Here is a 13,790-nt window from a genome sequence, read left to right on the forward strand (position 1 = left end):
GCGCGCGGTCCATGTACCAATGGCTGCTCGCGGTCCTCCGCGCCCTCCGCGACGCCGCCCGCCAGGCCCCGGCCCCGGCCCCGGCCCTCACCCTCAGCCCGGAGCCGCGCCCGGAGCCGCCACCCCGAAAGAAACCGGCCCCCAGGTCAGCCCTTCCCGCCGCGCCTGCTGCCCCGCCGCTCGGCCCGGCCGGTGTCCGCACGCCGCCGGGGCTCCGGTGCGGGTCTGTGAAAGCCCTGATCAGCCCCAGGTGTTCCCCGTAAGGCTGCCCGCAGGTGTGGAGCTGATTGCGGGGTGCAGACACCGCCGGTGAATGCCCGGTGCTGGCGGCTGTGGGTCCCAGGTGTTGCCGATAACCTCGGCGCGGGGAGCGGGGTGGGGTTGGAGCGGATGCCTTGGAGGAGCAGGGCACCCCCGCACGGGGCCGGGGCACGCCGGGGGTGTGCGGTGGATAAAAGCAGGCTGCCTGCCCTAGAGTTAACCATTTTGCTGCCGGCGAGGATGGCCGGAGCGCCTCCGTGCCTGCTGCTGTGTGGGATGTACGCCCCGTGTGCCCGCGGAGCCAGGCTGTGCTCCCCCCTCGTGTCCCACCCCACAGCGACACGCAGGAGGGAATGTCCCCGGAGGGAGCCGCCTGCTCCGCCCGTAGCTGCACTGAGAGCAGCCCAGAAGGAATTGGCTCCTGGGAGGGGGGGGAAATAAAAATAGGAACGTGCTTTGTGCTCTGTTCCCAAAGGAGACCTTTTTCCCGGACTTAGCGATGGTATCACCCGCTAAAAATCCTTGCGTTTAGGCTTGTGGGAAAGGGTGAGGCTGGTAATTGTTTCAAGGGTTTGCTCCCGAGCTGACTCAGCAGGAAGCTGCTGGGGTGGATGGATGTGAGCAGGACTGGCATTCCCACCTTGCATTTCCTGTTCTACCTCCGCTTTCCTTTGCAGCTCAGCGCAGTGACATGAACTTGGATGGCTTAGTGACCTCTGGAGTGCTTCTTTCCCGGAGGAAAGAGGGAAGCATTACATATTAAGGCATTTTTTGGTGATAGGAGCAAACGTAAAACACGAGGAGGCATTAACAGAAGGAGAAAAAGACGCCTGATCTGCTTTAGTGGGATGATCAGCTCTCTGGGAGATGATCCTGGGGAAATAGGAAAGCTCCCTTTGGAAGTTTGGGCCTGCTGGGAGCTGAATTGTGGTTTGAAAAACATTGTTCTGTCTGTTCTTCCCCCAGTGTTCTGTCACCTGTGGAAGATCCTGAGGAGATCCCTGCAAAGAGGCCGAAAACAGGTATTGCCCCTCACAGAGAGGCTTAATACGCCTGATTTTCCTTGGGTTTGGGATTTTCCTTGGGGTTTGGGGGAGCTTTGGGGAGCTCTGGTTTTGGTACTTCAGTTTTGCTGCTGAAGCTGAGGGTTTCTGAGCCACTCTTGTGGCTGGAGGGGGTCTCATGGGGCCTGGGCCCATCGATGATGTGTCCCAGTGTTCATGGATGTGGCACTTGGGCACGTGGGGCAGTGGTGGCCTTGGCAGTGCTGTGGGAACAGTTGGACTTGATGCCCTTATAGGGTTTATCCAACCTTGATGATTGTGGGATTTTCCAACCAAGTGGAGGATGGGAGACCCTGGTCAGATGAAGGCAGGAAGAGAAGCAGGGAATGACTTTTTCCATCCTGGGAAGGCCATGTATTTGCACCAAGGATAAATCCTGTCTGGGGCAGGGCATGGCACATCCCAGTCTCTCTAGCACTGAGCCCTGCAGGGCAGCACAAAGAGCATTTTCAATCAAGGCTGCTGCTCTTCTGTGGGGGATGTGGAGCTTCCTAATTCCTGCTTGGTAGCAAGATCCCCAGTGATGGGGTGGGGTGCTGCTGGGCTGTTGCTGTGTAGTTGAAATGAGTTATCTGCTCCATGTGGGATCAGGGAGCAGGGCTTGGGTGTAAGCACAAGTCCCAACCCCTGTTTCCAGTCCCATTCTTTATGGCCTGGTGGTGTGGTTTTTCCAGAATGTGTCTCTGGGGCTAACAAGGAGCCTGAAGAGGTTTCTGTGGCTGCCAAGTTGTCACCTAAGGCAACAAGTAGAAGCCAGGAGACTAAAGAGAAAGATGACTTCTTCTCTGAGTCTGAAGATGAGGTGAGCAAGGCTTTTAATGGAATTCAGGGATCAGCTCCCACAATCCCTGCAGGTGTAAGAGCCTGTGTTACAGAAGTGGTGCCATCAGTGCCCCTGCCTTCTGCTGCAGCCCATGCAAAACCATGGGCTCTGAGTCAGAGCACAGCTGACTGAATTTCAGCAGGGGGAGGTGCTTGCTTGGATTCACATTCAGGTTATGCTCACTCTGGTGCTTGCTTTTATTTCAGGTTGTGTACATTTCTTCTGACTCTTCACTTGTAGCATCTGCAGAGGATGAGGACACAGCAGAACCTGGTAGGGCTGACAGCAAGTCCTTCACCTGTTCCTTTCTCCTGCTGCTCTGACTCTGGGCAGCTCTGCCTAGGTGGGGGGCTGGTTGCTGAAGGCAAAATGTCTGGGTAGCACCCAGGAATAGTGGAGTGTGAGCTGTTTCTTCCCTGCATCCTGGTATTGCTTCTGGATTGGAGGCAGGGTTGGGAACAGGCTCCCCAGGGAATGGGCACAGCCCCAAGGCTGCAGAGCTCCAGCAGCATTTGGACAATGCTCTCAGGGATGCACAGGGTGGGATGGTTGGGGTGTCTGTGCAGGGCCAGGGGCTGGACTGGATGATTCTGTGGATCCCTTCCAAGTGGGATATTCAGTGGTGTATCCCAAGATGCTTATGTGGTTGTGGATCCCAGATATTAACTGCCTTGGATGCAGTTCTAGTGTGTCCCACTGCTGGCTTGCCAGAAAGAAATTGTTGCAGATGCTGATTTTAGGTAGTAGAGCCTCAGAACCCTTTTGTATTAGGTGTAGGCTGGCAACATTCTGTAGTTGCCAATATGAAAATATCCTAAAGCAACATAGCACAAATAATATTAGAACGTGAAGGATAAAATGAGAGTAATTTATCTTTGGTGAAGCTCTTTGAACTCCTGTAACTCCTGTTTTCCTGACCAGTTGCTGATGGCTTGTGCTCTTCTCCCACAGACGAAATGCCTTGTGACACCAACCCGTGCTTGACTGAGGAAACACCATCCTCTCTTTGTAAGAGAGTTCCATATCTGAGGTAAAAATCCTTCTGGTTTTTTCACTTCTGCTTTGAAGGGTTTGTTGCCTTTCACTTTCATCCTTGAACTTCCTGTGTTGCCCAACATTTGTGTCCACAGAGCAACGTTTTTCCAGGGTGTTTTGGGGCTTCTCCTGGCTGCTCTACTGAGGGAGGTCTTCAGCTTTTTTCTTGCCTTTGACCAGTTTTAAACGTTCTCTTTAAATCCAGATAGTTGATGGACTCAGGGGATCAGAGAAAGATTAACAAATTTAGTCCTCTCACCTCCTGTGGTAGGAGGAAGTGTTGAACTTGGGAAGAGGCTGAGACCAGGAATGCAAACAGAAAAACCCACAACTGAAAAAAAATCCCCCAAAAACCCCAGAGAATTTCCACTTCCCCAGAGAATTCCATTGGGAAACCCTTTTATGTTTTTCCTCTGAGGGTGTTCAGCTACTGCCACCAGTCACCTGGAGAGATGTTGGAAAACCCTCCCCAGCATGGTCCTGGGCAGGCTGCAGTGCCTCCTTGAATCAGGAGGTGCTAATTAAAACCTAATTAATAAATCAGGAGCTTTGAATGGTCTCTTAATAGCATTTCTTGTGCCTTTGGTGTTTTCAGCCTGAGCAGGAATAACCACATCCGAGCTGCTCCGGAGAGCCCTGTCACACCCAGGCCCCCCATTAAGGAGCCAGGTCCCAACTCTCCAGGAGTCAGTGGCACCAGGAGGCCTTTGTGTGCTGCTGAAGAGGTAAAGTGGGGAGAAGGGAATTGTTTTGGGATGAAACAGCTGTGCATTTCCTGTATAGTTAGGATGAGACAAAAGGAAGGGCTGGGAATGCTTGCTGAAGTCTCTTTTTTCCTTCCCTTCTGCAAGGATGTTCAGCAAGCAGAAAATAAGAAATACAAAGAGCTCTTGAGTCTGTTCAAAGAAAAATATTCTGGAAGACTTACTTCTCCACGGTCAGCAAGACTTAACAAGTAATTATGAGCAAAATAACCTTTAACTTTCTGGTGGTGAGTTTGTTGTATGTGGAAGGGGAGGAGGATTGATCTTTCTCAGGGTTCTGGACAGAATCAAATGTAGTGGTTGAGTCTCTTTTGGAATAATGGAGATAGAAAATTTGACTCTTGTATGCTCACTATGCCTGGGCTGAAGTTGGCCAAACTTCTGTATGTAAACTCCTCAAAATGCCCTTTGCATCTTGCCGTGGAACCAGTGACAGCATGGTTCTGTTGGGGATTAAACAGCCTAATTTTACTTTATATATTTCTGTTGCTTTCGTTTAGCCGGTTGTGTACAAATAGCCGTGTCCTCTGCAGTGAATTGAGGTGCACTGGTAACAAATCACCTGTAAAAACTCTGTCCTTTTCTTCTGCTACACCAAAGAGTTCAAACCAAGGAACCAGGGATGACTGGGAGTCCCCTGAAAGAACAAAAACCCAGAGGTGCCTCTCCACCTGTGCCAGAAAGAACCAGTGAGTATCCCCAGGGCTGCTCCACTCTGTTGGTAGAAGTCCAGCCCAAACAGGGCATTTTCCTCATTACTGGCTAAACTGGGTTTGTGAGGGTTTTACTGAAGGGGAGGAACTGGTTTAAAATGGTATTTGAGAGCTGTGACTGTGGCAGTGCAGTTTGTAGCTGGATGTGACTCCACTGCACAGGAGAAGGTTGTAGTACCTGTTTTACCTGCTTTTTTTTGTACCAGGGGAGGGGGACTCTGTACCCTCAGAGCTGCACTTTAATCCCTTTTTAATGCTAGACAGGACTATTTCCATGAAAGCAGAGCTTTTAGAACAAGTAAACTATTACACATATGTTTAATATTGCCCCAGGGTTTTTTCCCCCATATTCATTACTTAAATACTTTTTCATCACTAATTCTTTTATATCTTGAACTTTGTGACATGATGATATGGGGATTGAAATGATTTCTGGGCAGGTGCCAGAGTTTGAACTTCTAAGTTGAAAATGCTGATGAAATGTCTGTGATGTCACCCAGAAACTGAGAGCTCTGTGCAGCTGCTGGAATGGGAAATCACCTCCCTGTTCTCATATTGCTGCTTTTCCTTGCAGGTGTCAAACATGGGGATGTTTTCAGCCCCCAGCTGCCTCAGAGAGGTGTCATGATCAGGTAAGAGTCTCTTCTAACCATGGCTCTTGTTTCTTTTGGCTCTGTCAGCCTCCAGAACACCAGTCCTGTTCAGTGTCTCAGTGCTGGGGGAGAATTGCTCACAGTTAGTTGTCCCTCAAATCCAGCTCCCCTCTCGCAGCTGGGCAGCTGTGGGATGTGCTGGGTGGTTTTTGGGAGAAGGAAGTAGGGGTGACAGCCCAGGTTGTCTTGGGTTTGCAGAATCTGGTTTTGCTCCCGAGTGTCTTTCTGCTGCATCATTAATGAGCTGACTTTGCATTTCCTGTGGATCCTGAGCAAAAGGAGTAGGGAGCTTGTAAAGCCTGGGGGGACTGAGGCAGTTTCTGAGGCTTGCAGGATGCCTTGGGTTGGAATAGACCAAAAAGGGAGCATTTCTGTCCCTCATCAGGGGCCAGTGGGCTCCATGGTGGCAGGATGGGAGTGCAGGAGTGAAGGGAAAGGAGCTTTTGGCTGCAGCTCCAGGGAGGGATTTTGGTGTGGCCCCTTGGTGCACTCCTCTTCCTCCCCTCAGAGTGCAGATGGGGGCAGAGAGGTTTGGTTGTGGAGGTGTGGTTTAGGGTGACTTTGTCCCTCTTGTCTTTCCCCCTTAGACACGAGCACTGTATTGAGCTGTGCATTTGTCCAGTTAAATTGTCACTGTCCCCTAAGCTCAAGGGAAGAGAGAAAATAACTGGTGGAGTGGCATTTGTCACCAGGAGATCACAAAGTACTTGACAGAGGAAGTGCTGGTTGCTTCTCTGTTTCCCAAAGATTAAAACTGAGGAAAAAATGGAATTGGGCACCTGATGGTGGAAGAAAGTTTGTGAAGCTTCCAGCTCTTCATCTATACTGGTCTGGCTGCTACAAAAGGAATGGGGAAGGAGACTGAGATGTTGTCATGTGTCAGAATCAGCCTTGAAAAAGCATTTCTTATGCAGAAGGCGAATTTTGGAGAATTTCATGGGGCAGTGTGGATATCCAGCTCACTTCTCTCCCTCTCCTGACAGCTATTACACACCACCAGAAGACTCTCGTGGACAGGGAAAACGAGAGAAACGAGCTGCTTCAGTGGTAAGCTTGAGTTAGTCACCACTTCACTTTGTTTTCTGAAAAATATAACTCACCTCTACTCAGAATTGAGATCCAAAATAAAATTTGAAGTGTGGAAATCACAAATACTTACCTTGATCTCAGCTTGATACCTGCATGTGGAGGCTTTGCTGGGGATGTTAATCCAAGCCCAAGGAAAGCCCTGCCTCTCTGGGCACAGTTGGAATGCAATCACCAATCAAATGTGACTTTGGGGATTGCTGCTGGGATGTGTTTACACAACCCCTTGCAGTTTCTTGCAGGATTCTCTGCCCTGTCCCCCAGCAAACCCCTTGTGCTTCTCTCTGACTTCTGTCCTTGTGCCTGGCAGGGCCAGCGTGAAGCTGAAGTCCCCCAAAGAAAGTTATTCCAGTTCCATGTGACACCTGTCCTGTCCAAAGACCTCTTTTTTGTGGACAGTGAGCCACTGCCATGCCTAGAAAAGCCAGGAGATGATCTGGCTCCACTGACAGAGGTACCTGTGCTCAGCAGCAAGCCAGTGCTGTGGCTGGTTCAGCAAAGGGCCTGCAAGGCTCCTTGCTCTGGCACTGGAGCTGCACTTGGAGGCCTTCTGGGGGGCTGTTCCACGAGCCCTTCCCCACTGAATCCTTTGTTCCAGGCCATGGAGAGTGAGGTCTCTGCTGCCTTTGACAGTGGTGAGCCTGAGGACATCCTGAGCAGGGCTTTCAAGCTCACTGTGACCCGTGAGGACATCTGCACCCTGCAGCCCCTGGGCTGGCTCAACGACAGGGTATGGGATTTGCACTTCCTGGGAAATCCCCCCTCCCTGGGCACAGGAGTCTTCCAGGAGCTCCACTGCAGAGCCCAGAAATAGCTGTACACTCCTTATTTTGGGTACTGTGTGGGCTGCTGTTTCTGGAAGCTTTCACTTGGATGATGCAGCTCCCAGGAGTCAGTCTGGGTTATTGGAGTGGGTGTGGGGGCTGTAACCAGCAGCACAAGTCCTCCAGTGTGAAATTCTGGGAGCAAAAGCTGCCAAGCTGGAGTTTTCTCAGCTCAAGGGTGGCCAGCAAAGACATGTTGCTGTCTTTTTAATTTCGTGTCTTATTTCACATCTCCCTTCGCCTCTCTCTGTTCCAGATCATGAATTTCTACATGGGTCTTCTGGTGGAAAGAAGCAAGAAGGAAGGATATCCAGCAGTCTATGCTTTTAATACCTTCTTTTATTCCAAGCTAAGCTCTACAAGCCACAAGGGAGTGAAGAAATGGACCAAAGGTGTGGATATCTTTGAGCACGATGTCATCTTGGTGCCTATTCACCTCAGAATTCACTGGACACTGCTGGTGAGTCAAACTGGCTTTTTATTTAGGGGATGGGGAGAGCAGAGCTAGAGGGCAAAGTCCTTTCATGTTTGGGGTGTGCTTTGTCTAAGTCACCTTTTAACCCCAGGTCGTAGACCTCCGAGAGAAAACCATCAAATACTTTGACTCCTTGGGACAGAAAGGAGACCACATTTGTAGAACTGTCTTGTGAGTAGCTGCTTTTTTTATCCCTTTTGGTTGTTTTTGAGGCCTTTTCCCCTCCCCACAGGAAGTGTTTCTGCCCTGTGCCTTGGTGCTCTTCACTTTGTACCTCTTTTGTTCTGGTCAGTGTTTTGAATCCTGCAGAGTGTCAGAGGTGCAAGTTTTCACATGTGCTGCACATCCTGACATGTCCTTGTCAGGAAAAACCCTTCATCCAGCAGCTTTGTAGGGTGAGAGAGCCCTACAGAGACAAATCCCAGAATCACTGAGGCTGGAAAAGCCCTCCAGGATCATTGAGTGCATCCCTTGACTGATCTTCACCTTGCCACCAGCCCAGAGCCCTGTGCAGAGCCTTCCTGTCCTCCACCACCCAGCTTGGTGTCACCTACAAGGGCACTGAGGGTGCCCAATCCCCTTGTCCAGGTCATGGATAAAGATATTATACAAGGCTGGGCCCCACACTGGGCCTTGGGGAGCCCTGCTCACAGCCTCTCACTGTGTCTCTAAGATAGGAATTTTCCCTCCCCATTCCTTAAATCCTCTGCTGTGAGGACCTCTGGCATTTCACTGTGATTTATCTTCCTGTCACCTTTCAACAGCTTTTTTTGTTGGTGTTGTTGTTGCCCTAAATCAGGGAGATGAAAAGTGATTTTTGTGTTGTTTTCTACAGAAAATACCTGGAAGAGGAAAGCAGGGAAAAAAGAAACATTGAATTGACTGCTTCTGAGTGGACCCTTCACAGCATGGGCACAGAGGTATGGGAGCAATGCCTGGATTTGGAATGGGAGCTAGAACTCCTTGTCACAGGGGATTTAACACTTCCCAGGCAAGCAGAGGAGGGAGATGATGTGCAGTTAACTGGGACTGTTCCTTGGGTTTGGGAGTGGTAAATGGATTATGGAAATAGGCTTTCAGGAGTAGGTGTGGGTAAAATGCGTGCTATGACCAGATTGCTGCTCGTTCAAGACAGATAAAAATTCTCCATGTTTTTGTATTCCTCAGGAAATCCCTCAACAAAATAATGGAAGTGACTGTGGAGTTTTTGTTTGCAAATTTGCCGATTTCATCTCCAGAGACAAACCCATCATCTTCACCCCGGTGAGAGGAGTGCAAACAGCTCCAGCCTTTCCCACACCCACACAAGAGTCAGGGAAGCTGCACAGCAGCTTGCTCCTCATGTCTGGTGTCTGCTTCTTGGGAAAGATCATGGATTCTTGGAATCCCAGGGTGGTTTGGGTTGGAATGGACCTTAAAGACCATCTCATTCCAACGCCAGGATGCTGCAGTCAGTGGTTTGGAATATCTGGCCTTTGTACCTCTTGGTGAAAGAGGTTTCCCCCTTGGAAAACTTCCCCCTGGTTATTTTCCAATGTGGTGGTCTTTAATAAATGTCCCTGTAAAGAAATGTGGGTGTTTGTTGGGTGGTTGTGTCACCATGGTGTGAAACCCACCTCATACCCAAATGGCAGGTGCTCAAAAGCAGCTTCCCACTCAAGAATTCCCTGGGTGTTAATGGAGATTTCCTGCCTCTTTCTCCCCTGGCTTCCTATGTGATGGATTTTTCCTGTTTCTTTTCAGGAACACATGCCTTATTTCCGCAGGAAGATGGTGTGGGAAATAATCCATCAGCAGCTGCTGGGTGACATGCACTGTTAGGAAAACACTGTTCTGTAAAAGAGTAGTATTTATTTCTTATTGTTTAGGTAAGATAAGATAAATATTAACTTATGTAAGAGCCTTATTGTATGGGAAGGTTACTTGTTAATAGAGTAATTTATTTTTTAATTGAAAACTGATCTGCTGTCTCTGTGTGGTTTCTAACTTGCTCCTCATCTCAAGAAGAACAGGGGCTGTCTCCTCCCCTGGTGGCTCTGGGGACATCCCTGTGCTGCTCTGCCCCAAAGACCCACAAGATCCATGCAGAGGGGCTTTGTCTGTCTTGGCTTTCACTGACTGGTTCAATCTGCCACAACTTCGGGGCAGATTCTCCAAAGGATGAACAATTCCAAAGACACTCGTGTTTTATCCTTGCAAATAATTAATCAGGGGTAATTAATCTTCCCTGAGGATGCAGAAGATCTGAGCATGAGGATGCAGCAGCTGGGAATGTTTGAGGTGTCCTTTCCTCCTTCCCTTTGGTTCCTCGTGTTTGGGGCTGCAGTTTTGACTGTCCCAGGTGCCACCAGAGGAGCATTCCCAGTGCTGGAGGGGTGGGAGAGAAGAGCCTGGCTCTGGGACTCATGAAGGAGCATTCCCTCGTTGTGGCACCTATCAGCATCCCAGGCAGCCCCATTTAGTGCCTTTCCCCACTGGATGTTCATCCAGGGATCTGCAGAGAGGGAGAGGTGGTGTTGTGATGGCAACACTTCCCAGGTCCCAGGGTAAAACTACACCTGGCAATGCCTACAACCCCCATCCAGCCCTTCCCTCCCTGGCAGCAGGGAATTGGGCACCAGGGAGGAACTCCCAGCCATGACCACCGCAAGGCACCCCAAAGAAAGAAAAGAGAGCAGGCTCAGGCTCTGGTTAGCTGGATATATTTCTCTTTTTTGTTGGTGTCTCAGGTTGGTTTTCACAGAACACTTTGCAGTAGAGGAAAACACGGATTCGCAGCCCACGGGAGCGGCGCTGGCACCGGCACCTCCGCTCCCATCCCTGCTCTGCCCGTCGGCTTTCACCGCTTCCATCCATCACTTGCATTTGCTTAAACCTTTTTTTTTATTGTGTTTGACTTTTTTATTTTTCCCTTTTTTTTTTTTTTTTTGTTCTTTTTAACCATTTCTCAAGCTTTCTCCGAAGGAACAGCCACTGGCTCTCGGCTTGCAGGAGACTACGGAAGAGCTCTGGGACACGGGGGATGGTTTCCTTCTTCCACCTCGCAGCTGACTTGGTCGAGATCATTTTTCCAACTCGGTTTTTTTTTATTACAAAAATAAAAAAATGCTCCAACTATCAGTTTTACAAGGCATACAAAAATCTCTAAAAGGGCAACACAAGCGCAAGGTGCTGAGGTACGAAAACCTGAGGTAGTTTTTCTCTGTGTGTGTGTGTGTGTTTTGGGAGGGTTATTTGGGTTATTTTTCATTTGAAGCCAATTTTGCTGGTTGGGTTTTCCAGCCCTGGGCTGACAACCTCTTGTAAATCTTATTTTTTTCACCCATTTCCCCCTCTTCTCCCTACAACAGGGATCTTTTCCCCAAAGATCCCAGTCCAAAGCGGGCAGGGCTGGTGCTGCCCATCATTTTCTAGGGATGTCAGTGCTGGGCAGTGATGGAGAGAGGACAGACAGACAGAAAGGGGGGACAGAACGGATGCAAACCCCACTTTTCGAGTCCAAAGCAAAGAGGAAAAGGTGTGTGAAGGAGAGGAACAATTCCTACACGAGGAATCCTCTTGGCTCCTACAGGCCCTGCTCTTCTCAAAGCCCTTCAGAAATTGCTTTTTAACACTTAGTACGTATTTTTTTCCCTGCTGGCGATCCTATAGCTCTGCTCTACGGTGCATTAGAGAACCAATGAACCAGCTCCTGCCATTAAACCTCTAGAAAAGCCTGCTTTTGCTAAAAACAAACAGCCCCCCCTCCCCCAAAAGTTTTTAAAAAGTGAGTTAAAAAATAAAATCTTACAAAACTTAAAAATCGGCGTTAGTTTCGTTACTGATATATTAATTCTAAATTAACGAGCGCCGCGGCCCCCCCAGGCCGGGCCAGCTCCTGCGGGGTGGAATGGGCAGGTTTGGGGAGAATTCCAAACTAAAAACCACCTCTCTCTGCCTGTGTTAGTTCCACTGACGGGGGAGCGGCGGGGAGGCGACGGAGTAAGGCGGAAGCTGCGGGATGGAGAGAGCCCCCCGTGCCCCGGCTCTGCGCTGCCGGGGGCTCGGCGCTCTTTGGTTTGTCCCCTGGCCTGCTGGGCTCCGGCGCTGGCGGCGGGGGTTACATTCGTCGGGCGGTGCTGGCGGGAGCCTCACTTGCTGTGCTGCGAGGCCGCGGCTCCCTGAGCGTGTTTGTGCTCCTGCTGCTTCACCTGCTGCACGATTTCCCTGATCTTGCGCTGGGCGGTCTGAGAAGGGGGCGAGAAACGGGGGTAGCCACACCAGAGCTGAGCCCCCACCAAGAACAACAGCACCACAACTCTAGAGATTTTAACACCAGGCCAAGCACCCAAGTGATTCTGTGATATGTGAGGAAGTGCTAAAGCAAGGGTTTGGCTTGTTCTTCCATCACTCAAGATTTTGGGGTGTCACCATGCCCTCGCAGTCATGAACCCAGCCTGGTTAGATGCACCCAGGTGGGAAGAAGGAGCCATTCCCACCCCGTGTCCAAGGCACAGATTTTGCCTGAATCGAGCCGATCTTTAATGTTAATGCAGCCAAAAACCTTTCAGTGCATCCTGGGTGCACAGAAACCACTCAGGGCAGCTCAGGGGACGCTGTGCATGGTGGCCTTCCTCACACTGGGAATGCTGGGGGAGCCATGGCCAAACCTTACCTGACTGGCAAAGAAATGCCCAATGATTTTGACGATGACCTCCTCGTTCTCGTCCGGGGTTTGGTCTCGCGGCACAATGACTTCTGCGCTCGTTAAGTTCTGCAGTTCGTTCACCTGAGCAAACGACAGAGATCCAGGTTTTGCTGGGGAACAGCCAAAATCCTCCACTGCTGGTGCCACCCCAGCTCTGAGCCATGGCACCAAGCTGCCGTGGCTTACACACTCTCCCCTTGGGATGGCTGCCATCCAAGAGCCACCGCCAGGACACGGGGCTGGGACCGAGACATCACTGATACCACAGAGCACCCGGCCAGAGGTGATGGGATGGACAGGGGATGGATAGGGGATGGAGAGGGGATGTCCAGCCCTCTATTCCCGGGGCAGGTGGAACCCCACACACCCCCACCTACCGTCTTGCCACCTTTGCCGATGACGCGGCCGGCGGCGAAGGAAGGCACCTTGATGTGTGCTTCAAGCTTCACTTCTTCTTTCGGGCTAAAGAAGTTTTCCTCTTTCAGCTTCCCAAATATTCGCCCCTGGGCCTGGAGAGGGCACAAAAAGGACATAGAGGTGGTGGGCAGCATCCTGGAGGAGGCCTGCTGTGCCCTTCATTCCCACAGGCAATGATGTGGTCCCAAAACCATAGTCCCAAACTGAGAAGCCCCCCTGGCACGGTGGGGACCAAAGGGATGCTCTCACCGTGCCCCTGCCCATGTCCCCAAGCCAGCCCCCACCCTGCGGCCCTCGCACCTTGAACTGAGCCTCAGGCGGCCCCGTGATGATCACCATGCGCTCGCTGGCCTCCGGACCTTCTGCCGGGGCGATCTGCGGAGGGACGGGGAAGGAGCGTGAGTGTGACCCCTCCTCGGGCAACACCTCCCCTCCGTGGGATGTGCCCCACACAGGGACACCCCGTGCAGAGCCACCTCCCTGCCCGAGCAGTGCTGACAATCAGACGCTCGCTGGCCTCCGGACCTTCTGCCGGGGCGATCTGCGGAGGGACGGGGAAGGAGCGTGAGTGTGACCCCTCCTCGGGCAACACCTCCCCTCCATGGGATGTGCCCCACACAGGGACCCCCCCGTGCAGAGCCACCTCCCTACCCGAGCAGTGCTGACAATCAGGATGCTGAAGGACGACGCCTCTACTCATTTGGGGAGCAAAACCATTCACCAAGGGCTCCCTTCTCTACCCTCAGCAGTGGGAAGGGGAAACTGAGGCACAAAGCCCTGACCCAGCCCCTCATTCCCGCTCACCTTGATGGAGGCGCCAGCAAACCGTGCCAGCTGCTTGATGTGCTGCCCCTTCTTCCCAATGATGGCCCCCACTGCCTGTGTTGGGATGAACAAGTTCACAACCTCCTGCTCCGGCAGCTGCAAAGGGCAAGGAAGAACCAGAGGGTCAGGGGAACAGCTGGAGCAGGGGGCTGCTTCCCCCTGC

At 51.4% G+C, this 13,790-nt stretch overlaps 2 protein-coding genes across 3 annotated transcripts in view; one reads left to right on the forward strand and one right to left on the reverse strand.

Annotated features, from left to right (window-relative positions):
* On the forward strand, positions 1-11,486 carry SENP2 (SUMO specific peptidase 2). Its single transcript, XM_041486908.1, has 17 exons — positions 1-145; positions 1,228-1,283; positions 2,000-2,127; positions 2,355-2,421; positions 3,100-3,178; positions 3,779-3,908; positions 4,035-4,138; positions 4,548-4,636; positions 5,235-5,292; positions 6,297-6,360; positions 6,710-6,853; positions 6,998-7,129; positions 7,480-7,683; positions 7,790-7,869; positions 8,534-8,618; positions 8,866-8,961; positions 9,442-11,486. Exons 1-17 carry the CDS (start codon positions 12-14, stop codon positions 9,517-9,519), a joined length of 1,728 nt encoding a protein of 575 aa, XP_041342842.1. The 5' UTR covers positions 1-11; the 3' UTR covers positions 9,520-11,486.
* IGF2BP2 (insulin like growth factor 2 mRNA binding protein 2) overlaps positions 10,385-13,790 on the reverse strand; it is a 23,171-nt gene continuing 19,765 nt past the window's right edge. For both annotated transcript variants that reach the window (XM_041486907.1, XM_041486906.1), the window contains exons 13-17: positions 13,607-13,723; positions 13,103-13,177; positions 12,763-12,894; positions 12,353-12,466; positions 10,385-11,924 (exon numbers count right to left, since the gene is read on the reverse strand). In XM_041486907.1, coding sequence (XP_041342841.1) covers positions 11,829-11,924; positions 12,353-12,466; positions 12,763-12,894; positions 13,103-13,177; positions 13,607-13,723 — 534 coding nt within the window. In that variant the 3' untranslated portion in view covers positions 10,385-11,828. The remainder of the gene's footprint in view (positions 11,925-12,352; positions 12,467-12,762; positions 12,895-13,102; positions 13,178-13,606; positions 13,724-13,790) is intronic.

This window comes from Pyrgilauda ruficollis, unplaced genomic scaffold (genome assembly GCF_017590135.1).
Source record: "Pyrgilauda ruficollis isolate IOZ18807 unplaced genomic scaffold, ASM1759013v1 scaffold79, whole genome shotgun sequence".
Lineage (NCBI taxonomy): Eukaryota > Metazoa > Chordata > Aves > Passeriformes > Passeridae > Pyrgilauda > Pyrgilauda ruficollis.